The 26,970-nt window shown below is 41.6% G+C and overlaps 1 protein-coding gene across 1 annotated transcript; it reads right to left on the bottom strand.

The window, feature by feature from the left end:
- Window positions 1–1,189: 1,189 nt before the first annotated feature.
- LOC146341639 (olfactory receptor 6M1-like) lies at window positions 1,190–2,158 on the bottom strand. The gene has a single exon (XM_084808392.1). The coding sequence runs from the start codon at window positions 2,156–2,158 to the stop codon at window positions 1,190–1,192; it is 969 nt and encodes a 322-aa protein (XP_084664518.1).
- Window positions 2,159–26,970: the final 24,812 nt, after the last annotated feature.

The following is a 26,970-nucleotide window of genomic DNA, read 5'->3' as shown; positions in this document are numbered from 1 at the left end:
CAAAAAGGTTAAAATCTGGTGTGGTCAAGAAATCACACTTTTTCAGGCAGTGCTCTCCCATTCAACACATCAGGACAAGGTTATTTTGTACTTTGTAATGTGCCATACATATTGAAGGCACTCAGTAAATAAGTAGTAAGGAAAATGCATCATTAACCCCAGCTTTTGATTTTTCATCATTCCCCTTCTCAACTGTGCCTTTTCCTTGCTATGTCTTTCCACTTCTTCCATCCATCTGCAGTGCAGCCTGAAGTTTCACACTACCAGGAGCCATTGTGTTTGCAATTCATCTTCTCCCATGACAATCAGAAACAAAGTGGAAAACCCCCAGCCTAAAACAGAGCAAAGCAAGCAAACAATAATGATGGTGGCACCACTGGTCAGGGTGGACTTTAGTACTGGGCTTGGCCCACTTTTGGGCCACAGTCTACCAATTGAAAGCCTTAACTGATTTGGGTTGAATTGCCACCCAATGGATCACCTTGTATATGTGTCTATTGTGGATAAAGACTCATTACCAAAGTGTTCATCAGGAGATACTGATCAAACTTTTCTTGAAAGTCTGATAGGAAGGTAAGAAATTCCACAGCCTCTCAAAACACCCTGTTTCATTGTTGAATGGTTTTTAGAGTTCACAAACTTTTCTTAACATTGATCTGTAATCTACTTCACACACTGCTTCTCATCCTTGGTTAGTGGACAAGATGCACAGTTCTCAGCTCCCATGGTATTTGTTTTCCACATTTTTATACCCTATTAAAACACTCCTGTTCCCTCAAGCACCTTGATCTTGTGTCCTCTACCTACAAATCATGCAATCATAAATATCCAGTTTTATGACAATCTGTTACTGCTGACAGTATTGGGGATTAATGTTGCAGTCTTCTCAATTTGCTGGTACAGATCTCTCTCACTGATTGTACTAGTGATGTCAGAAGTGAGTGATAGCATGTACACAATGTCTATCAATAAAAAGTGTGTGTTTTGCAATTCAAAGAGTAAACAGCTTCTAAGATAAAGTGGTTACTGAAACATGATAGTGTCCAAACCTGCTAGCAGTTCCTTCTACCAGAAGAAATACCTGAGAAAGTACTATAATTCGATGAGTCAGAAAAGAAGGGTTGGTATTTTAAGCTGAAGGATATACAAGGATTAGGAGTCCAATCAAGATGTTTGGCGAAGCAAGTGTTTAATCAACTGTCTTCCCTAATGTGGCACCAATATGCTTCACTGCATCTTTCAGAACATCCTTGACTACCTTGTTCCTAAAGCTATAAATAATTGGGTTGAGTAAGGGGGTTACCACAGTGTTGAGCACTGTGGCCACCTTATTGAAATCCATGGAAGAGCTGCCAGCTGGCCTGACATAGATGAATATGGAGCTGCCATAATAGAGTGAGGCCACAGTGATGTGAGAGCTGCAGGTGCTAAAGGCTTTCTTCCTACCTTGGACTGAAGGCATCCTCATCACCGTGACAATGATGCAGAGATAGGAGATCGTTGTCACTGAGACAGAGCTCAGCAGAGTGAAACAGGATAAGGCAAATTCTATCAGTAGAATGAGGGTTGTGTCTGCACAGGCCAACTTTGTCAAGGGTGCGGTGTCACAGAAGAAATGATCAACGACATGGGGGCCACAATAAGGTAGTCCAACCTTGAAGACTGTGCCAATTGCAATACAGAAGAAGCTTCCCAACCAGCAGGAAAGCATCATCAGGACGCAGATCTGGTGACTCATTATGGCTGTATAGCGCAGCGGGTTGCAAATGGCCAAGTAGCGGTCTACAGACATGGCTCCTAGTAAAAGGACCTCTGTGGTTCCAGCAAGGAAGTATAATGTCATCTGTATAGCGCATCCAAAGAAGGAGATGGTCTTTTTCTCTGAGATGAGAAGGCTGAGCATCTTGGGGGTGACTGTGGTGGTGATAATAATCTCCAACCAGGAGAGGTTGCTGAGAAAGTAGTACATGGGGCTGTGGAGGCGGGATTCAAGGCGGATCATGATGATGACCACAGCATTGCCAATTAATGACAAGATATACAAGATCAGAAAGAGGCAGAACAGTGGCAGCTGCATCATCGGGAGGCTAGAGAAGCCAAGCAATACAAACTCTGTCACAACTGTTCTTGAGATATTTTCTCTATTATTCAGGATCATTGTGCCAGAGAACTGCAAATGCCACCAGAGAAAGGTAGTGTTACTGATACTAAGAACACTAAATATAAGACTAGATATAGAAACTATTTTCAAGAAGCAAGATTTGTATATGAAATCTGGGCCAAAACGTTTTGATAAATCAATAAACCAATAAAGTAGTTTCTGTCAGGTTCTGGTATCAGAAATATGGGTCATGCAAAAAGACAACTTACTTTACTGTTGCCATATGTAATAGTCTAACATGTGCACACACACAGCAAAGGCCTAAAGGGTGGAAGGTTTTTGTTTTTGTTTTTAAAAAGTGCTCAGGATCTTAGGATAGCTTTGGTCAAACAGAAAATGCACAAGTAATTCAAATTTAATATTTCCTGTTCTGCCACTAAAATTGAGCATAAACATTCTAAACTGTGACTATCAACGCAAAAAAATGTCCATAAAACAAATCAATCACTTTCTATTTTAGTTTCAGGTTGATCTATTCACCCTGATACTCGGGTTGGCTTATCAATGTCATGTCCTGTTGAAAGTGATTGTATGTATTGTATTTATTCAATTGACTATGTATGACCACCCTTTTGTTTGTTAAATATTAATAGCTAGAAACAGTGTGATGTTCATGCAAACTTCCAGTTAGCCAAAAAAAGTAAAAGTTTTTGTTAATTTGTTTAGTGAATTTCACTATTATATTTTCATTCTTATAAACATTTTAGCATCATAATTGGCTACATTACACTTCTCGTGGTCCATTTCATCTGGTTAGTGATTCTCTTGAGTGTTCCCCATTCCCTGCTTTGTTTGGTACATAAAACAAATCAAGCCATTAATTTTTTCCATCATTTTTGCACTGATTCATTAGTTATGGCTTGATATAGGGCCTCAGAAGGAGGAAAAACAAAAAGGAAAGGAAAATGTCCATCATGAAGCAGTTTTGAATTTTAAATAGGATTCACACTCACTATACATCCCCTATGAGGAAAAAGTGAAGGAGCTGGTTATGTTTGGCAGTTAAGCAGTGATATGAGAGCCATCTTCAAATATTCAAAGAATATTTGATCGAATTTTGTTTGAACAAATCTGTTACATAAATGATGGCGCAGATTTGTTTTCTGTTGCTCCAGAGTGTAGGACACAAAACAATAGCTTCAAATTGCAAGAAAGGAGATTTTGACTAAACATCCAGGAGAGTGACCTGATGGTATGAGCTGTTTGACAGTGAAGCAGACTGCCTTGGAAGATGGTGGTTGGAAGATTTCAAGCAGAGGCTGTGTGACCAAGAAGCTTCAAGGGAATCCAAAACGTATGGCTAGCATTCCCATCTTCCAACCATCCCCAGGAAAGGAGCAATTCTGTGCATCAGTGGGTTGTCTCCAGATTTTGTTAAAAGTAAAATACCAAGGGCACAATCCTAACTAGACAGGCGGCCGCCTCTGAACTCGGAGGTGACTGCCTATCCAAAGCAAGGCATGAGAGGCACAGGGGGTAATGTTCCCTCCGCACCTCTTCTGCCTTGCTATTTTTTGCTAGACAGCCGTTTTCAGCTGTCTAGCAGCGGCGGAGGGGGGCAACTGGGAGAGGAAGCTGCCGTACGACACATAGGATGTGTCATACACACAGTTCCGCTCTCCCCACCCTAGAATGCCCCCCAGCCCCACCCCTTTTCAGTCGCTCCATGCTCCTCTTATGAGCACAGAGGACAGGGCTTCTCCATGCTGCCTCCAAGACAGAGCAGACAAGGGGGGAAGTCAGTTTTCCAGGAACCGACCTTGGAGTGTGGGCTCTGAGGTCGGTTCCCAGAAATGAGCATATCCTATGGCTCTCTTGACAGTGTCTAGTGCCATAGGATTGCTCCCTAAGTGAATGTGGAGTTTCTTCCTTTGGTGAAACATCTGAGGAATTCTGAGGGAGGCACAGAAGAGTGTGAACAAGATTTCTCCTAGGATGGTTTTTGAACAGCTATAATTCTCCCTGCTAAACCACACAGTGAAACTTGCAGAAATACAGGAATATTGGTTTTGAAATCACTGAGTTGTTCACATCAGACAAGCCCAATAAGTCATAGAATTTATGGATCAGCCATGCTTTAAACAAAACCTTGGGGAAAAAAAAGAATTATCTGAAAAATTGTTGATCTTGGAAGCCATTGCTCACCTTCAGACAGTAGAGTTTCGCTGCATTTCTTCTTCATCAGTGTCTGCAAAATTCATCACACATGGGGGGTGGGATTATCTACTGAATCCATTATTAACCAGAAAACAATAGGAAACTATAGATACTGAGTGCACTGCAGTTATATGCAGTGGGTGTGGGGTGGGGGGAAAGAAAACACCTCAAAGTGTTAAAAGGTGTTCAGTATCTAGTAGACCAGAAACGTGAAGCTGGTCACACCTAAACTAATCAAGTTACTTTAACCTCGTGACTTAGCTGCTAAACTGTAGCAGCTCTGTCCTTGTCCCTTTCTCTATGGACCCTATCTTAACCTAAATTAAAAATAAAAGTAAAAGCTACTAAGGTCCTGTTTCCTATCATCACTATTTCCCTTACATGTCATATTCTGAAGTCTGTGATGAAAAGATAAATCCTGATTCCTGAGCTAATAAGAAGCAAGGGTTCCAATATTACACACAGAAAAAAGAGCAGATACCCACACATCACATACATGGACTGAAACTCTGGTTATGTAGCTGTCAGAGTTAGAGCAGCTACCAAACTCAAGAGACTTGCTTACAGTATTCCATTCCATTATCAGCTTTAGACAATTAAAGCTGGGATGCACATCAGATCTCTATAATGACCCTTGAGATTCAAGAATCTGGAGTGAGGCAGGGTAGAGAGTCTACTCTCATAGTCATGATCAAAGATACACCTGATTCCCCACAGCACCAGGGTGCTAGTATTCCTTTACCACAACCACAAAGTTTAAAAGGCAATCACTATGACCACTGGATACATGGTGGCTTGAACAAAAGCATTTGAATATCTTATTTGTGCCAGCCCTGCCAGCCTCACTGGCACTACTGCTGACAAGGAAGGAAGGAAGGAAGGAAGGAAGGAAGGAAGGGCCTTTCTGTACACTGCAGGGGGTTGCAGTTGTAGCATGGTAGATCATGCTAGGCCTGGTGCATGTGCTAGGGTGGCCAGGTGTTCTGCTTTACAGAGGATAGTCCTTTATTTGAAGACCTGTCAGAAGACAGTCCTCTATTTGAATGTGTCCTCTGTTTGATGGTCTGCCCAGTCTAAGTGTGGTATAAGCTCAAAGAACTATAAGGAGGGAGAGCAGGGGCCTTCAAATTGCCCTCTAAGAGTTGCTACCTGGACAGCAGACTGAACAAACACACAAGTCATCTGGTCAGTCTTCCTCATTATGGTGAGATGTATTGTAGTTTTATTTAAATTATAGTTATTTGTTATAAATTTGTATATACACATGTAAATTTGCATATCCATACAGTATGCAAATTGGTTTCATCTTTTGTCCTCTTTTTGGTGATGCGTTTTCTCTCTTTTTTTGGCAATGTAAGCACATGTCTTTTCAAATGTTTCAAGGTTGAGGGGAAATTGTTCACTGCTCTGTATCAAACTAAAGATATAGTTGGAGTAATGTAATTTATTGAAGTGCTCTTTTCCTGTATTTTGAAAATACCTCTGCATTTTCATTGTTTTTCCTCCTCCTCTAACTTGTGCTGAATCTCTAACTGATGCAATATGGTACACTTACATAAAAATGAATAAAATAAAAGGTTTTCAAAACAATGTGCAACATTATGGCTTGTATACATGATAACTTATTCCCAACTTGTATGACCTGATACAGTTAGAAGACAAACTACTCAGCTATATACAAAATAATAACTGAAATAATTATTAAGTCATTGCAAAGCGTTATTTCACTGCATCAAGTTCTAGCCCCTTTGCTTTACGTATCCTCTAAATATATTCTTCCCAATCTTACTATAGTGATTTCCCACAGTACTCTTCCTTTTCTCTCAATGTCACATAATTAATTCCTTCTATTTGTTCATTTCTCTTAGTCTTCCATTTGTAATTTCATTTCTGTAATTTCATTTTGAATTTTTTAATTAGAATTCCTTCCTATACCTATTAGGCCATTCTGAAAATTCAAAACCACACATCTTATCAAAGTCTTTCATACACCACATATAGTTATTTGCTCATCCTCAGGTCTTCTTTCTTTCCATATTATAACCAGATCTAACAATAGTGCAAAAAAAAAAATGAAATTAAAATCCGGTGTTGGTTTCCAAATATTAAAATCTGCGGTGATCTTGGAGCCCAAGAAAATAAAACCTGTCACTACTTCCATTTTTTCCCCTTCTCTATGCCAGGAAGTGATGGGACAGGATGCCATGATCTTAGTTTTTTTAATGTTGAGTTTCAAACCAGCTTTTGCACTCTCCACTTTCACCCTCAACAAGAGGCTCTTTAGATCCTCTTCGCTTTCTGCCATTAGGGTGGTATTGTCTGCGTATCTGAGATCGTTGATAATTCTCCCAGCAATATTCATTCCGACCTGTGATTCATCCAACCCGGTGTTTCTCATGATGTACTCTGCATATAAGTTAAATAAGCAGGGCAACAATATACAGCCTTGTCGTACTTGTTTCCCAATTTTGAACCAATCGGTTTTTCCATGTCTGGTACTGTTGCTTCTTGACCCTCGTACAGGTTTCTCAGGAGACAGGAAAGGTGGTCTGGTACTCCGATCTCTTTAAGAATTTGCCACGGTTTATTGTGATCCACACAATCAAAGGCTTTAGCATAGTCAATGAAGCAGAAATAGACGTTTTTCTGGAATTCTCTTGCTTTCTCCATGATGCAGTGAATGTTGGCGATTTGATCTCTAGTTCCTCTGCCTCTTCGAAACCCAGCTTGTACTTCTGATAGTTCTCGGTTCACATGCTGCTGAAGCCTAGCTTGTAGGATTTTGAGCATAACCTTTAGGGATGTCGGAGAATTTCTCCACGAATCTCCAGGAGGCTGAATGCCAATGCATTCGGCCCCCCAAAATTGGTGGGGAAATTGTCCGACACCCCCCCGCCCCCCCGGGATTGGACTTACCTCGTGTGAATGTCCCTCTCGGCGGCAGGTCCTGGCGGCGTTTCGGTGGCGGCCGGTCTTCTGACCAGCTGCCGCCGCCGCCACCATTTCCCAGTAAAGTAAAAAACACACAGAACAACGTGATAGGCTACGTAACGATTTACGTAGCCTATCACGGCTAGATTTTCAAAGTCAGCCGTGATAGGCTATGTAAATCTTTACGTAGCTTATCATGGCTGAATTTGGAAAAAAAAAAAGCTCATATGCAAATGGTGGCGCCCATGGGCGCCGCCACTTGTGTTCCTTATTTGGGCACGGGTAGTCTACGTAAAGATTTACATAGACTACGGCGAAAATAAGGGCAACGCAAATAGCGTTGTCCTTATTTTTGCCGTAGTCTACGTAAATCTTTACGTAGACTACCCGTGCCCAAATAAAGAACGCAAATGGTGGCGCCCATGGGCGCCGCCATTTGCATATGCACTTTCCCCCCCAAAGTCAGCTGTGATAGGCTGCTAATGATTTACGTAGCCTATCATGTCTGACTTTGAAAATCTAGCCATGATAGACTATGTAAATCGTTACGTAGCCTATGACTTTTTTTTTTTTTTTTTACAATTTACTTTTTTATTTCATGGCCGGGGAGACGGGGTGCTCCCCCCCAGCCAGAATTTTGGTGGGGAGGGGTGGGGCGCCTCCCCCCCAGCCTGAATTTTGGCTGGAACGGGCAGGGCGCCTCCCCCCCAAGAATATCGGGGGGAGAAATGGAGTGCCTCCCCCCCACCAAAAACAGCTGCGGGACCAGGTAAGGGACTTTCATCCATCCTTAATAACCTTGCTGGCATGTGAAATGAGCACTATTGTACAGTAGTTTGAACACTCTTTGGCATTGCCCTTCTTTGGAATTGGAATGTAAACTGACCTTTTCCAGTCTTGTGGCCACTGTTAAGTGTTCCAAATTTGTTGGCATATTGAGTGCAGCACTTTAACAGCATCATCTTTTAGGATCTTAAATAGCTCAGCTGGAATACTGTCATCTCCACTAGCTTTGTTGTTAGTCATGCTTCCTAAGGCCCATTTGACTTCACTCTCAAGGATGTCCGGCTCAAGTTCAGTGACCGCACTATCCTGGCTATCAGGGACATTCAGATCTTTCCTGTATAGTTCTTCTGTGTATTCTTTCCCCCTTTCTTAATCTCATCTGCTTCCTTTGGGATGGGGGAGAATTTCTCCCCGAAACTTCGGGGGGCCGAGTGCCAACATATTTGGCCCCCCAAAGTAGTTTTGGGGAGAAATTCTCCACCCCCCCGCCCTCCACCCCCCCCGGGATGAGACTTACCTTTCACGAATGTCCCTCCCGGCGGCGGGTCCCGGCGGCAGTTTGGCAGGTCTTCGACAGGGGCAGGGGCGGCAGCCAGTCTTTTGACCGGCTGCCGCCGCCGCCATTCCAAGAAAAGTAAAAAACAAACAAACGCCCCCGTGATAGGCTACGTGACGATTAACATAGCCTATCACAGCTAGATTTGCAAAGTCAGCCGTGATAGGCTACATAAATCGTCACGTAGCCTATCACGGGTGACTTAAAAAAAAAAAAAGCATGTACGGCTAATGGCGGCCCCCATAGGGAGCCGCCATTCACGTTCCTTATTTGGTCGCTGTAGTCTACGTAAAGATTACATAGACTACGGCGAAAATAAGGGCAACGCTATTTGCGTTGCCCTTATTTTCGCCGTAGTCTACGTAAAGATTTATGTAGACTACAGTGACCAAATAATGAACGCGAATGGAGGCTCCCTATGGGGGCCGCCATTTGCATACGTGCTTTTTTTTTTTTTTAAAGTCAACCATGATAGGCTACGTGATGATTAATGTAGCCTATCACGGCTGACTTTGCAGATCTAGCCATGATAGGCTACGTAAATCGTCACGTAGCCTATCACAGGGGCGTTTTTTTTTTTTTTAACTTTTTATTTCGCGGCCGGGCGAGGTGAGGCGCCTCCTCCCCGGCCTGAATTTCGTCCGGGCAAGGCAGGAAGCCTCTCCCCCGGCCTGAATTTCGGCCGGGCCAGGAGGGAAGCCTCCCCCACCGGCCTGAACTTCGGGGGGAGCAGCGAAGTGCCTCCCCCCCACCGCGAAGCAAGCTGCGAGGCCAGGTAAGTGACTTTCGTGCACCCCTAACCTGAAGTAAATTCGCCCATGCTTGTCCATTTGAGTTCGCTGATTCCCAAGATGTCGATGTTCAGTCTTGCCATCTCATGTTTGACTACCTCCAGCTTACCTTGATTCATTGATCTGACATTCCAGGTTCCTAAACAATATTGTTCTTTACAGCATCGGATTTTCTTTTCACCACCAGACACATCCACAGCTGAGTGTCCTTTCGGCTTTGGCCCAGCCACTTCACTCTTTCTGGCGCTCCTTGGAAATTCCCTCTGCTCTTCCCCAGTAGTATATTGGACACCTTCCGACCTGAGGGGCTCATCTTCCGGCGTCATCTCTTTTAGCCTTGTGATATGTTCCATGGGGTTTTCTTGGCAAGAATACTGGAGTGGGTTGCCATTTCCTTCTCCAGTGGACCACATTTTGTTAGAATTCTCCACCATGACCTGTCCATCTTGGGTGGCCATGCATGGCATAGCTTATGGCTTCACTGAGTTATGCAAGCCCCTTTGCCACAACAAGGCAGTGATCCATGAAGGGGTAAAATGTACAGGTCAGCAAATAAGCCCAATGATATATAGGAAGATCTGGAAAGCCAAACCCACTTTCTTTAATTTGAAGTTGCATCCTTTTCAAAGATATTGTTGGTGGAGATGAACCCCAAAAGAATTTACAAAACAAAGCATTAAGCATTTTGGAAATATTTGCCAGGTGTAAGTAGGGGATCCCACGTATAACATAAACATTTGAAGGTATAGTATTCATCTTAAGCGTATTAACCTTCCCCATAAATTCAACTTCAAAGATGCCCATCTATCTATAGCTTATGAAATGTCATTGATCAATATTTATTTCTAAAAGCACATATCACGTGTTCCAAGCATAAGTCAAATATCAATGGGGAAAGTGGACAACCGTGTCTGGTGCCCCGCCCAAGTAAAAAAACCAAAAACTCAAACATCAAAAATAAACCATTCCTCTTTACTCTCACTCTTGGAGCCAAGTATAATTTTTTTAACCCATTTCAAAAGTTACCAGAGGATCCTCCCATGGCAACAAATGCCTTCCTTTTTGAATCCATTTATATTGATCACACCTGTAGTCATCGTTTTTATGTGTTTGCCCTGCATAGCCATAAACAAACAGCTGCCCACATTTTGGCTTTGCTGGAGGAGATGATATTTTGCGTACTACTAAGGTTTTCAAATTTTCAAGACCTTCATATAGTGAAAGTTGCTCAAACTTAGTCATGAACACTATACTCATGGTAAAGAAAGTCTGTTTCACTATTCCTGCTGTGGGCAATGAAGAAGACACTTCTTGCTGCCCCTGAGTAACTTCCAAAGTGTAATTGCAGCTCACATGGACTGTTGCCTCTTTGTTCTGATAAAAAGAAGGGAACACCCTGTCTCTGAAGAAACCAGCAGACCTTTTAACACTCCTAATGGATGGAAGAGTAAACTACAGTCATAATCAAATTAAATGTATCTACTATTATAACAACCAGTGTTATATTTGTCTAGTTTATCTCTGAAAACAATTGCACCATGTCACCCTAATCTTTCCCTGTGTGTGTAAGTTGGATAGTGGAAAGTTAAATTGTTTGGGAATGCAGACTATGGCATGGAACAGGCATTAAAACATGGATTCCATGCCATGCTCCAATAAAAATACAACGGGGTAACTACAATCCCAATAAATAAATCTAGTATTTGAGGTTAAGTTCTAATATACTTATGAACCCAGAAATTGTTGGAAAAATCCAAAACAATATTAAAACCTTTTATAAAATTAATGATATAGATGAAGTGAAGTCTATATTATTATGGGACACTCTTATAGCATACTTGAGAAGGAAATTTATAATGGAGGGATCAAGACTAAAGAGAGGAATAATTTGCAAGAAAAATTAAATGCTAAAATAAAGATATCAGAAAAACACAAGAAATTAGGTTAAAAACTTAACTGAATTGACATGCACTAAAGCAGAATTAGAAGCTTTAGATACAGGTAAAACTTATGTAGCAATGTTCTCTCTAAAATGTAATTATTATGAGCATGGAAATAAATATTCTAAATTATTAACTTACTTATTAAAGAATACAGCTGTTAAAAACACAATTACTTCTGTTAAAACAAAAGATGGTATATCTGTAAGTTCACACTTATTAAATAATACTGCTGTTAAAAAAACACAATTACTTCTGTTAAAACAAAAGATGGTATATCTGTAAGTTCACAACAAATGATAATGAATGTGTTTAAGGATTATTATGAAGATCTGTATAAATCAGGAGTAGTATCAGAGGTAGATATTAAAAAATTCCTAAATTCATTACTACAATCTCCAATTGTAGAAGAACATAAATAATATCTCAATTCCCCAATAACCGCTACTAAAATTAAAAGAGTAATTAAAAGGAAGTGAAAAGGAAAAACCTCAGGCTTCGATGGTTTTACAGCTGATTTTTGTTAGGGCTGTGCACTGCTTCGGACCGAGGCCCGAACCCTGAGTCGAAGCGGGCTGCTTCGGGCCACTTTGTGCTCCTTCCAAGGCAAAGCAGAGGGGCACAAAGTGGCTTGGAGCGGGTCAGGGGATCGGTGCACTTCGGCCCCTGGCCCAGCCCCCCCAGCACCTCCAGGTCCTTACCTAAGCCGCCTTCTCCTCGTTGCCACCACACTGCTGCCACCACCTCTGCTGCTGCACTGCTGCCACCACCTGAGGCCTGGACACGTGGCAACTCTTCTTCCAGGGAGCTGCCATTCTTAAAATGGCAACTTCCTGGAACTTGCAGGAGGTTGCCTTTTTAAAAATGGCGATTCCCTGGAAGAAGACCAGTCACCACGCATCCAGGCCTCAGGAGGTGGCAGACGCAGTGGCAGCAGAGGTGGAGGTGGCAAAGATGGCGGCAAAGACAGCAGCAGTGGGCGGTGGTGCAATGGAGAAGGCACTGGCAGCAGAAGAGGAGGCAGCCCAGGAAAGGAGCTGGGGGGTTATGTGGGAGCGACGGGAGGGAACCCACTTTGGGTTCAGGGCCAAGGTCAGTGGTGGGCCCCCCGAATCTGCCCAAGCTGGATCAGGCCTGCCTCGGAAGCTGCAAAGCGGCTTCTGAGTCTGATCGGGGGTTCTCTGCACAGCCCAAATTTTTATGACATTTGAAGCTGAAATGGTCCCACATCTTTTACAAACGTATAATTCCATCTTGAAGGGAAATAAAGTACCTGAATCTTGGAAGCTAGTGAGAATAATAGCTATTCCAAAACCAGCAGCTGATTTGACCCATCCTTCTGCCTTTCAGCCAATTACCTTACAAAATGAAGATCAAAACATCTTCTCAACTATTTTGGCAAAAAGATTGAATACATTTATTACAGAGACCATTTTGGCAGAAAATAATAGACTGGTTGAGTAATGTAATAAATCAAATGGTAATTCCATTTGAAACAATTGTTTTCATTGTTTACTGGGGAGAATGAAGGACTGCAGTATAAAGAACTGTTGGCAATGCTTGTAGGAGCTGCGAAAACCGAGATCACTGGGACATGGAAAATTGCTCAAGGTCTCTCATTCCAGAGATACCTTGATAGAATATGGTCTGTTGTGTTGGCAGAGAAATTATCCAGCTGCTTTCGGGTAACTAGAGGAGAAATAAAATAAGATAATTTTGTAGCAATTTGGCACCCATTTTTAATGTTTTTTTCCAGGATCTGAATGTTGAAGATGGACCCCCAACTAATCAATTGGATTTTTGGTATAACAAATTCTATATATAATTTCTATATTTCATATATAAATTCTATATTTCAAATTCTATATTTCTATATATCATATTCTATATATCAAATTCTATATTTCATATATAAATGGACTATTTCATAAGAGATACCATAATTTATTTATATTATCTATTATCTACAGGTATATTGACAATTTATATGTGTGACTGTATTTGATATATCCTTATAATTATTTGGGGGGGGGGAGGGAAGGATTGATGTATTTGTTAATGTCTGAAAATCTAAATTTAAAAAAATGCAAAAAAGAAAAAAAAAGTGGTTTCCGTGGACATTTTGGAGCTCATTACAACAGTCCCATCTAGTCTGGTTTGACTGGTGAGTTTGGTTGATTTGGCTCACTTGGAAGTTGCAGTTCTGGCCTGTTTTTTGGAATATATAGCCCTGCTATATATAGTTTCACTATTATAGAAACCTCACCTAACTTTGGGTTAGGTCCACACTTAGTCATACTTAGAGTAGAGCCATTGAAATAAATGGGACAAATTAGTCATGATTAACTTAAGCCCCACTTATTTCAATTGGTCTACACTCAGCATGACTAATTCCAAAATAAAAATTACAATGTATGTACTTGGGGAAACTAGACAGCATAGTAAGAAGCGGAGACATCACCTTGTCGACAAAAGTTCGTATAATCAAAGCTATGGTTTTCCCAGTAGTAACGTATGGCTGTGAGAGCTAGACTATAAGGAAGGCTAAGCGCTGAAGAATTGATGTGTTCGAACTGTGGTGCTGGAGAAGACTCTTATGAGTCCCCTGACTACAAGGAGGTCAAATCAGTCAATCCTAAAGGATATCAACCCTGAGTGCTTATTGGAAGGACAGATACTGAAGCTCAAACATTTTGGCCACCTAATGTGAAGAGAAAACTCCCTGGAAAAGACCCTGATGCTGGGAAAGATTGAAGGCAAAAGGAGAAGGGGACGGCAGAGGATGAGATGGCTAGATAGCATCACAGATGCAATGAATATGAAGTTGAGCACACTCCAGGAGAGAGCAGAGGACAGGAAGGCCTGGCGTGCTATGGTCCGTGGGGTCACGAAGAGTCAGACACGACTTAATGACTGAACAACAACAATAAAGTACTTGGGGGAAGGGGGAGTTGTTTTCATTGACTCACATAAGTTAACTGCTTTGTTTGTGTAATTACCATAGGTGTCAAATATTTTGATGATTAAAGTACATTTTCATGTTCAAATAAAGGGTTGCATCCAATTGGTTGTGTCCAATGTTAGTCTAACCTAAGTCCCATTCAATTCAATGGGTTTGCTCTAAGTAGGAGTAACATTCAGTACAACTGAAAAATTTAAACATACCTGATCAATCTTAGACAATCCTTAGCCAATATTTGACAAGGCCAATATTGGATGAGTAAAGAGTAGGGATGGACGAAAGTTGATTATCTGATCCAGAAGCTTGCTTCACGGTGGGGGGGAGGTGCTGGGGGGGGCGCCCCGCCTCTCCGGCCGCAAAAGTTCTTCTTCTGCCGGGACGCAAATGGCGGCGGCCGTAGCCACCGCCGTTTGTGTCCCTGGCCTGCAGTCAGCCGTGACAGGCTACGTAAATCTTTATGTAGCCTATCATGGCTGACCTTGAACAACAAAAAAAAAGCGTGTATGCAAAAAAGCGTGTATGCATTTGTGTTCCTTATTTGGGCCCGCATAGTCTACGTAAATATTTACGTAGACTACCCAGACCAAAATAAGGAACACAAATGGCGGCGCCCATGGGCGCCGCCATTTGCGTACGTGCTTTTTTTTTTTTCAAATTCAGCTGTGATAGGCTACATAAAGATTTACGTAGCCTATCACGGTGTTTTTTGAAAATTTAGCCATGATAGGCTATGTAAATCTTTACATAGCCTATCACATTTGTTATTGTTGTTGTTTTTTTACTTGGAAATGGTGGCGGCAGCAGCCGGTTGGAAGACCGGCCACCGCCGCCGCACCGCTGCTGCACCGCCTCCGGGAGCCGCTGCCGTCAAGGACATTCGCCGAAGGTAAGTCCCATCCCGGGGGGGGGTGGACCGTTTCTCCACCAATTTCGGGGGGCCGAATGCATTGGCATTTGGCCTCCCGGAGATTCGTGGAGAAATTCTCCGACATCCCTAGTAAGATAACCAAAGGGAATGAAAGGAGTATGTGCAAACTCAGTGGGAGGCTTTCACAGCTATCATATAAACTGAATTAAGTAAAATAAGGACATGATGGGTTTATTAGCAAGTCTTATGATTTAGGGATGTCGGAGAATTTCTCCACGAATCTCCGGGAGGCCGAATGCCAACGCTTTCGGCCCCCCAAAATTGGTGGAGAAATGGTCCGCCCCCCTGCCCTCCCTGGGATGGGACTTAAATTTGGCGAATGTCCCTGGTGGCGGCGGCGGCTCCTGGCGGCGGTTCGGCGGCAGTTCGGCGGCGGCGGCCGGTCTTCCGACCGGCTGCTGCCGCCACCATTTCCAAGTAAAAAAACAACAACAATAACAAACGTGATAGGCTATGTAAAGATTTACGTAGCCTATCATGGCTAAATTTTCAAAAAACACCGTGATAGGCTACGTAAATCTTTATGTAGCCTATCACGGCTGACTTTGAAAAAAAAAAAAGCACGTACGCAAATGGTGGCGCCCATGGGCGCCGCCATTTGTGTTCCTTATTTTGGCCTGGGTAGTCTATGTAAATATTTAAATATTTACGTAAATATTTACGTAGACTACCCAGGCCAAAATAAGGAAAAAAAAAAGAAGCATGTACGCAAATGGTGGCGCCCATGGGTGCCGCCATTTGAGTTCCTTATTTTGGCACGGGTAGTCTACGTAAATATTTACGTAGGCCACGGCGAAAATAAGGGCAACGCTATTTGCGTTGCCCTTATTTTCACCGTAGACTACGTAAACATTTACGTAGACTACCCGTGCCAAAATAAGGAACGCAAATGGCGGCGCCCATGGGCGACACGATTTGCGTACGCACTTTTTTTTTTTTTCAAAGTCAGCCGTGATAGGCTATGTAAAGATTTACGTAGCCTATCACGGCTGACTGCAGGCCAGGGACGCAAATGGCGGCGGCTACGGCCGCCGCCATTTGCGTCCCGGTAGGAGAAGAACTTTTGAGGCCGGAGAGGCGGGGCACTGCCCCCGGCCAGAATTTCAGTGGGGAGGGATGGGGAGCCTCCCCCCTGGCCAGAATTTTGGCAGGGAGGGACAGGGCACCTCCCCCCCACCCAGAATTTTGGGGGGAGGGACAGAGCACCTCCCCCCCAACGCGAAGCAAGCTTCGGGATAAGATAAGTGACTTTCGTCCATCCCTACAATTTTAGGAAAACAGCCTTTAATGTCAGAACATTCTTACATGTAATGGTGAATCTCAAGGCCAACATATGCTTGACTAGAGACTCAAGCTCATCCTCAATTCCATCATATTTTAAGCCATAATATAGACCATGCCAAGGAGGAAAATGTTGACGTTAGTAATGTAACCAGTAGATGCACGTTATAGAAAGAAACAGAAAACAATGAAGAGATATTTCAAGGAGGAGACTAGATTTTGTAGGAAGCTGCCTTATCCCGAGTGACACCATGTGTTCATCTAGCTTTATATCAAGTCACACAATTGATCCATCTCTACACTGATTGGTAGCATGGATTTCTAGGATGGCAGGGCTCTTTCCTGGGCCTACTGGAGATTGAACCTGGGACCTGCTGCATTTGAAGCATGTGAGCTAGAAGTGGGCTACAGAATCCCCCTCCCCCCTTGAATTTATTGTTTCTACTTTTATTCTTCCTCACTTCTGTAATGGAAGTCAAGGCGGCATACATTGGGTTCCCAGGAAGTCTCCTATTCAGGCACTCAGCAGACGCATAATTGCTTAGCTTCAGCAAGTTTGCGGCATCATCTGCCTTCAAACCCCTTGAAGACTATTGCTTGAATTGAAGACCTATTCCCTTTCCCCACAGTTCTGAAAAGAACATTTTCAGTCAAGAGAGTTGTGGAAAATATTAATGAATGTGTAGACCATTGGATTTTAATGTACAAACAGCACTGTGAAAATAGTAATGAAGTTGGGTGATATTAATTAATCCCATAGAAAATAAAAGAACTGAATGCAGAATGAATGCAGAACTTATTGGAAACTCCAGAAAATAATGCGGGAACTCAAAGATACCCAAAGGAGTTAGGAGAACTTATGCCTTCAAAGAGAACTAAAATAGAACAATTCTCTAGAGATCTCTGAAGATTTTGTAATATTCTTATAGAACTAAATAAAAATAAAGCCCATCTGAAAACAAAAGACTATTGTTAAGTATGGTTAGATAGGCATGTTAAAATCTACAGGTTTTTTTTTCATGTAGTAGTTGAGGGCATGGTGAATTTTTAGGCAAAACTACTATATGATTGGCAGCATCAAGCAGTACAATAGTTCCACTGCATTTCTTTCTTGATATTAGTAGTACTAATTTTGAGGAGAGGTGAGTATTTTAAATATAGAACAGGGCTTCTATGACCTTAATAATTGCTTATATGAGAAAGGCATTCATTCATGTGTGGCATTGCCAAATGCATACAGAACATCACATTTTAATGGGTTTCCACTTCTCTGTATTTGCTGAAAATGTCAAGAATTTGGTGAATGCCAGTATTAACATCCACATGTGAATTTTGATAATCTCAGGTAAAGTCAGTGAATGTCAGCTACATGTTAGTTACTGTACATATCCCTACTACATTTCACCCTCATATCCAGAATTCACAGAAGAGGTTAAGAAATATCCAAAGTTGTGAAAAAATGAATTCATTTTTTTAGACTCCCCCCTCCAATTGATTATAGCTGTATTTAACAGCATTAAAAAACTTTTTTGTTCCACATATGGTAGAATAAAACAACAACAACACAAACAGATTCGAAAGATCTGGCTTTAGGAAGAGTAGGTAGAGTTGGTGTGCTGACTAGGGGAGGAGAGAGAAGGTGAAGCAAAGAAACTGGGGGAGACTGGGACCAGGATAAATGTCCCCACTCCACAACATCTGATTCTGTCCCATGGAATTCCATGGGTCTTTTAACTAGTTATACAAGGAATAGAGAGATATTGGCAGGTGGGTATCCATTTTTGTACTTGTTTCCTGAGCATCAGTTCATAGTTCTTTAATGGCACATTATGGTTAAATCCTACTATCTGTCAGGATATACCTCTATCCCAGGTTGACAATGAGATTGGGAGAGAAAGTGAGCAGGTTCGCATGATCATGGCACCTCTCCAGGGCTATTTAAGCCAAGATTCACTACCTGCGGGTGCCAGGTTGCCTATTCAATCCCCAGCAAAAGCTTGTTGTGTCTGAACCTGGGTAGCAGAGGTTGTAAGCAATTGTTAGACTGCTTCTGAAGAAGCCTTTCCTCGACCCCCTAGACTTCAGTAATTATAGGCTAGTAAGTAATTTACCATTTTGGGGCAAGGTAATCAAGAAGGCTCCTAGAGGAAATCAACCCTGAGTGCTCATTGGAAGGACAGATACTGAAGCTGAAGCTCAAATATTTTGGCCACCTAATGCGAAGAGAAAACTCTCTGGAAAAGACCCTGATGCTGGGAAAGACTGAAGGCAAAAGGAGAAGGGGACGGCAGAGGATGAGATGGCTAGATAGCATCACTGATGCAATGGACTTGAGCACGCTCCGGGAGAGAGCGCAGGACAGGAAGGCCTGGCGTGCTATGGTCCATGGGGTCACAAAGAGTCGGACACGACTGAACAACAATAATCAAGAAGGCAGTGTCCATTCAACTCCAAGCAGTCTTGGATGAAGCTGATTACCTGGACCCATTTCAAACCAACTTCAAACTGGGATACAGAGTTGAAACTGCCATGGTCGCCTTGGTGGATGATCTTCTCCTGGGGCTTGATAGGGAGGGTGCATCCCTATTGTTTTATTTTTGATCTCTCAGCAGCATTCAATACCATCGACCATGGTTTCCTTCTGGATCACCTGAGGGAGTCGGGGGTTGGGGGCACTGCTCTGCAGTGGTTCCACTCCTTTCTCTCAGGATGGTTCCAGATGGTGTCACTCAAGGATAGTTGTTCCTTGAAAAAAGGAACTATTATGTGGAGTCCCTCAGGCGTTCATTCTGTCTCTGATGCTGTTCAATATCTACATGAAACCACTGGGAGAGAACATCAGGAGGTTTGGGGCTGAATGTTATCAGTATGCTGATGACACCCAAATCTATTTCTTGAGCCAACCCTGCTCCTGGCACCCCAGGTGGAGGCAACAGTGAGAAATGTCCATTATCAGCTTCGGCTGATACACCAGCTATGCCCATTCCTGGAACATGAGGACCTGGTAATGGTGGTGCATGTGCTGGTAACCTCTAGGCTTGATTCCTGTGATGCACTGTACTTGGGGTTGCTTTTATATTTAGTTCAGAAACTTCAACTGGTACAAAATATGGCAGCCAGGTTGGTCTCTGGGACATCCTGTGAAAAACATATTACACCAGTTTTAAAATCTTTACACTGGCTGCCATTCTGTTTCCAAGCAAAATTTAAAGTGCTGGTTCTTACCTTTAAAGCCTTAAATGGTCTAGGTCCGAGGTACCTTGGAGAGCGTGTTTTCCCCTACGTCCCAGTCCACCACCTAAGGTCCTCTGAGGGCTATCTGCTGCAGCTTGCTAATGTGAGACCCTCATCCACATGCAAGAGGACCTTTTTCTTTGCTGCTTCTCAGTTGTGGAATGACCTCCCAGTTGAAATGCACCTGCTGACCTCGTTGAAGGTTTTTAAGCAGGAATTAAAGACTCTATTTTTCTGGCAGGCCTTCCCTTTTTAGAACTCTTGTTCCTTTTGCTGACTTCTGTATACTTTTTTTAGGGAGTGTTGTTTTAAACTGTGTTTCATTGCTGGATTTTATTTTATTTTTAATGTTTTTAGTTCAAGCTGTTTTTAATTATACGTTGTTCGTATATATTGTCCATATGTTTTTACGTAAATGGTTTTTAAACTTTGAGTGTTGTATTTTAATATTTTAACTTCTGTAAACCACCCAGAGAGCTTCAGCTATGGGGTGGTATAGAAATGTAATAAACAATAAATAAGAATACTCATAATAATGGCTGAGTGGTTGAGCAAAGCCAGGTTCAAATACAAAAGAGAAAGCCAAGGGACAAGTACGGAGTCAAGATTAAGGCAAAGCTGGAAATCAAAAACATGGGAAGTGCAGCTCTCTGGGTGGTTCACAGACCATAGGACCTATGATGTTCAAGCAGCAGATGGACTGGACTGGAAGTATTATGTTGCCTGACCTTTAGAGCCTGCCCGGTGCAGCCCCAGCATAAACAGTTAACTCAGTTCTGCATGCTCTGTGCTTCTGAATAGTCTCCTACTCTGGAGGAGCCCTCCTAATCCCAGGCATAAATAAAGACAAGACACCCAAGCAGCCCTTGTATTTCTAGTGAAGCCTGAAATCAGCCACACATACACATAACTGATTGATGCTGACCTAAAGAGATTCAGGTAATATTTCTTAGAAAATAATACTTGTGATCAACTACACTGAGGATTTATTCAAATATTGTGATATACAAAGCGAGGAACAAGTTTGTATTTGAATATGTCTGGCCTTCCAGGAGAAGTTGTCTCATTGTTTGGAAGGTATGGAGAAAAACCTAATGTTATATCTCCCAGCTGTTATACTTGTGTTCTCTGTCTCCGTCTCTCTGCATGATTACCCAGGCCGAATATTAATGAGTATGTCAATCATTTTTTACTTAACCTCTTTAAATCTTGAAGCCTTTGATACTTCTTTGCTCATTGCCTAATTCAGATATCTGGTTCAAATAAATCAATATGTAAGTTCCTCTTTGAATTAATATTTCTGCCTATCAATTTGCTCCTGTACAAATGTATTTTTTTTCTTTTGTATCTATTTACCTACCTACCTACCTACCTACCTACCTTTATGCACATAATTCTCCCTCTAGCCCACACACCACACACGCACACGCACACACACACACACAGAATTCTGCCACTTAAACATGTTCAGAATATAAGAACTCAAACATGTCCCTGTATTATTATGGAACTCATACTCATTTGCAAATACTGGAATAAAATATGCAGCTGGAGAGAGAGGGCTTAAATATGAAGCAGACCTCCATGCCATAACAGCTTGGGTGTAGAGCTTATTAAAGGTATATTTAAAGACTATCACTAGTTTGGTTTGTATTAAAAGTCTGGAAATCGAATTACTATTTCTGAGTTAGGTGAAGAAATTAAACTGAGGACAAAATTAGATGCTAGATGTGATGATAATCAAACAACTAGCAGTTGCAGGATTTTGAATAAATAAATCACAGGCATGGGGAGTGAAATCTGGATTGGAACCATGGTGGGGGAGAGGATTTAATCCTTTGCTTCTGCCCTAGTGTCAATATGTACCTCCCATGAGGCTGACATGTAATTGAAGGGGGAGCTTCTTCATGGAGGCTACGCACATTGGGACCATGGTGACAGTAGGGAAAGGGTTAAATCCCTCTTTTCTCCTCTGACAATGGTTCCAGTGTGGATGTTACTCTGTGTGGCTGCTACTTAGTACTTACTTAAAAAAAAAACAAAAAAAAATCCCTTTGGATGAAAATTGACATATCTAATTGGCCATAGGAGGTTAGATGTCTGAGGGGCCACTCTCTTGCTGGTTGTGGCCACTTAACCTCCACTGATGTTGCTGTTTTTTGGGTAGATCTCCCTTAGTATGTTAATATTCCGATTTTGCTGACATTTACTTTCACTGTTCTAATTTTTTCTGTTAATGCATACATGACTATGCTAGCATACTTGGAATTTGGACAGATTAACCACTTGTTCACAAATAATGGGTTTGATCCAGACCTAGTCATACCTACTGAAATCAATGAAACTTAAGTTAGTCATGGCTAGGGATGAACGGATTTTGTTAAAGCCATTCCGTCTGTTTTTTGCAGATTGTCAGACATCTTTTGTTCCAACATCTGCTCATTGACGGAATCAGATTTTTTTTTTAAAAAAAATACCAGAAATGTGTTGTACTTGCAATAATGCACATTACTGTACATTAGCACAACTGCACAAGTGTGAATTACCATTAATTTAGATGTTAGATGTGATGACAATCACACAGCTAGTAGCTGTGTGCAAATTAGCACAAATCCCTCCCCAAAGTGAACATTCATGGTGTGGAAAAAGGTGGTCTGCTGTGGAACCTGCATGTCAGTTTCATCTAAGCTCATTTGAATCTGTTGCAGATTTCTCCAACATCCTTAGTCATGACTAATTTAAGTCCCATTGATTTCATTGGTTCTATTCTACCAGCTCTGGATCCAGTCCATTGACTTGTATGTAAATAACATGGTTTTGATCACTCTAATATATGGTTACGATCACTCTGGAGACCACCTTTTGACCTAAACTCTACTACTTGAACACATGGATTCAAAAACATATTCCAGAAGCCTTGGATAATGAAGACACGACCTTCATAATGCTGACCACATTTTTTAGAAAAAAGAAGATTCAACCAAAATACTTTTGTAAATATTATTTCCTTATTAAATGTATTGCGTAAGTATTTCACTAATATACCTCATAACTGGTGTTTCTTTTCTTTTCTTTTCTTTTCTTTTCTAGGCAAAGCTCAAGAAATGCATAACAAAAGCACAGTTACTGAATTCTGGCTTCACACATTTTCTGAGGAATGGGAACTGCAAATTTTACACTTTGCTGTATTTTTCATTGTTTATCTGGCAGCCGCAATTGGGAACATTCTCATTATCTCTCTTGTGGCATTCATCCATAGTCTGCACACCTCCATATACTTCTTCCTAATGAATTTAGCCATTGTTGACCTGGGCTCCGTATCTGTCACTGTCCCCAAAGCCATGACCAATTCTCTCCACAACACTAGGAAGATTTGTTTTTCTGAATGCACCGCCCAAGCCTTTTTCTTGATTTTTTAAATGTCTTCAGATGTCTTTTTCCTCACAGTCATGGCATATGACTGATCTGTCACCATTTGCAAGCCTCTGCATTATGAGGCAAGGATGAAGTTTGTATCTAGTGTCCATTAGCATTTGGATGGTTTCACTTCTCAATGCAGTGCTACATATTGGTAGGACATTTTCAGTTCCCTTCTGCTCCAGTGAGATCAATCAGTTTTTTTGTGAAATTCCACAGCTACTTAAACTCACTTGTTCTGACTTGTACCTCAATGAAATTGATGTTCTTGTCTCAGGTTCTTTTGTACTCCTGGGTTGTTTTATGTTCATAATATTTTCTTACGTCCAGATCTTCAAAACAGTGATGAATATTCCTTCTGTGCATGGAAGGAGAAGGCATTTTCTACATGTCTTCCTCATCTTATTATTGTTGTCTTATTCTTCATTACTAGCACTTTTGTCTGTCTGAAGCCTACTGCCACATCTCCTTCATGTCTGGATCTAGTAGTTGCTTTGATCTATAGTGTGATACCACCAGTGATGAATCCAGTCATTTATAGCATGAGAAACAAAGACATTAAATTTGCTCTTTGGAAATGGATTGATAGGAAGTTTTCTGAGATAAAATACCTCATTACAGTTGGGGTTCTCATCTCAGTTTCTTTTGTACTCCAGGGTTGCTTTTTGTTCATAATGTTTTCCAATGTCCAGATCTTCAGGACAGTGATGAAAATCCCTTCATTGCATGGAAGGAGAAAGGCATTTTACCTGTCTCATCTTATGGGTGTCTTCTTACTCTTCTTTATTGGCATTTTTGCATGTCTAACACCCACCACCAGATTACCTCCACATATGAATCTGGTACTTGCTTCTGTGATACCACCAGTGATGAATCCAGTCGTCTATTGCATGAGGAATAAAGAGATTAAATTTGCTCTTCAGGAATTATCAGAGAATGATTGGAAATGTTCTCTTGAGAAAAAAATGCCAGCTCTTCACCTATAAGTTTACCCTATGTGCTTTAGGGTCTTGACCAATGATTTAGATGTTACCTTAGCCATGAAATGAACTAGATGGCCTTAGGCAAATCATTCTGTCTCACACCCACACACCCAGACCTGTAAAATGGTGAGGAGGAGGAGGGCACATCTGAGAGCCAAATTACAAGTTACATTGATTGTGTAGTGTGTAGTTTATGGTTAGTTTTTTGGGGTTTTTTTTACTCTAGTGTAAGTGTGCATGGTCCCAATTCAGGACACAACCACACTCAAGGAGGGCAAACCTCTCCCCACTCTTTGCTTCCCCAAACTCTCCCCTACAAGGTGGGGAGGGTGTTAACAAAAGAAGAAAAAAGGCCTCCATTTATGGGGGATTTCTCGAAGCTAATGGTGAGGGGGGAAAGTTGCTGAAGGAGAATAAATGAGAAATGGCTACTGCATCTTGAAGGGATCTCTATTTGTATATCTTGATTATTTTGTCCTATTTCTTTGTATTTCCCCCCTTTGTACATAGGCTTTGTAGTGCTATGTTTTGGACAACTAAATGTTCACTTTTTGTATACGAAATCACACCTTTGATATAGTTAATTAAAACCATTGGGTGCTATTTAACATTTTTTGTGGTGGCTGAAGGGGGTTTCTACATGTCTTTGCTTAAACATGAGTAGAAACCTTCATACAGTTGAGAACTATGCTTTATCAGGGTTCCAAAACACAAAAATAGTTCTACTTGCTTTCAGGTGAACCCAAGTAGAAGCCCCCTTCAGACCTTCCTGTGCAATATGGGAAGGTCAGGAGCCGCGATAACAAGGTTTGCACATATGGGGGCACTGGGAGTGAGACTAAAATGCATGCCCCTCCACCATTACTTGCATTCCTGTTTGCTTTTGAAGATAATGCCTGGAGAGTGCTATAGAACTGGCAAGGACCTTGGAGCCCAAACTTTAGAGGCTCAATAAGGGATCTTAAGTGGAGGATACAATTACTGCATCCCTTACAGGTGGCTATCCCTTTTCTGCTTAAATACTTCCAGCAAGGAAGAGCAAGTTGCTGTTAGCTCTTGAAGCAATGTGCAACAGGGAAGGATAAAAACAACCACAATTTACAAATAATTCATGAACATAATGTGAACTGAACCCCCCGTTAGGCTCCAAACCTATACCATTTATTTGGGTTTAAGTCTCACTGAACTCAGTGGGACTTATTTCTGAGTGTGTGTGTGTGTGTGTGTGTGTATGTGCATGTGTGCGCATATATATACACACACACACATATAGCTTGCATGGTAAAGGAGTATAAAATTGTAACAATTGTGACCTTAGCCAAATAATTATGTCTACACATGTATACAGCCCATCAGCAGCAATATGGAGATAATAATGCTGGCCTAACTTAAAGGACCGTTGTAAGTACTACAGAGGTAACACAGCTGAAATCATTTAAAGATTCTAAAGCACTGTATAAATGAATGTTGTTTTAGTATACACACACACACACACGCACACACACATACACACACACATTTTTGGTCCAGTATTGTCAAAGAAATACACTTTTCAAATGTTGCCTCACTGAGCAACTAACAGTAGTTTTGATACCAACATTAAAATAAATAAATTAGACCTTCTATGACATCATGGAATTTTACAACTTTTGATTGATCAATAGCAGCAGTACCTCTCTCACCAGTACAACATCAGATGAGCCCCCCCCAACTGTATTTTAAGATAATGAGTGTTTAGGAATGCTTTTATAAATCAGAGTTTTTGTGAGAAAATACATCCAAAAATACCTCTTAAAGTACACACACACATGCATATATATATATATATATATATATATAGAGAGAGAGAGAGAGAGAGAGAGAGAGATGAAGAAATACACGGAACAAAAACAAACTGATTGTACATCCCTACATATATATGGGCATGAACATGCACTTTGTATATATTCCTCTCTAATGTTATTGGTGTTTTAAACCCTGAATTCATCTGGATCTGTAAGATCCTTAAAAAGAAAAGAAAAGAAAAAGCCCTGACCTCAACTTCAGGATTGGATCATCTAGCGGGGGATCTTCATGACAATGGAATGGGAAGTGTGTTGGAGTATTATCTAGATTTTCATGGAATCTACTTTGGTCCTTCAGGGACACACAAAGCAAGATAAGCTGTGTGTAGGGTACTTTAACATCCGGTTTTCAGGGGTCACACAGCGCTTGAAAGGAACATACTTCCGGGTGGTGATGGGGAGTAGAACTGAATGTCATCAAACTGGCAGGGGCTGCTCAACCAACGAGAGAAGCTTATTTCCCATCTCATGTCCAGGCTTCCCACTGCTACAACATTATAATGAATGGAGAACAACTAACAGGCTCCCTATGAGATCATCCCCCTGTATTGGCCCCAAGAGTGCAGCCGAGTCATTTTTAGTGTTAGAGGGGCCTAGAGATCCATAATGCTTGCTTAAGTTCATTATTGGTGCAATTTCCATGCTAGTAAGCCTCTGAGCATGTGCAGATGAGTCAAAAGGTCGATAACAGCCTTCTCAGTGCATTCCTTACTAATGAGGAGAAAGCCTTATCAGACCCTGCCTGAGAAGTGAAGCTATGTGTTTATGGTGAGCTGAAGGTGGCTATGCTTGAGAACCAAACACTGTTAGTTTATGCTGGGAATAGATGCTAGTGAGTGTTTGCTGCTGCTATGCTGCCTCACGGCTAACATGTATTGTACAAAACCCATTTGACCCAATGGCTTGTGGTTCAGAGAAGCTGTCTGATCCAGCCATTGGGTACCATACTGTGTGCTGTAAGTTACCCAATAAAGTCCTTGTAAGTAAACCTTTGAGTCT

This window comes from Heloderma suspectum, chromosome 6 (genome assembly GCF_057233095.1).
Source record: "Heloderma suspectum isolate Gila_16-S chromosome 6, 16-S_ref, whole genome shotgun sequence".
NCBI lineage: Eukaryota > Metazoa > Chordata > Lepidosauria > Squamata > Helodermatidae > Heloderma > Heloderma suspectum.
The sequence above is the reverse complement of the archived record's forward strand: the minus strand, read 5'-3'. Positions and strand labels throughout refer to the sequence as shown.

Coding starts and splice junctions, on each gene's coding strand:
- LOC146341639 (XM_084808392.1), bottom strand. CDS start 2,158: ATGATCCTGAATAATAGAGAAAATATCTCAAGAACAGTTGTGACAGAG.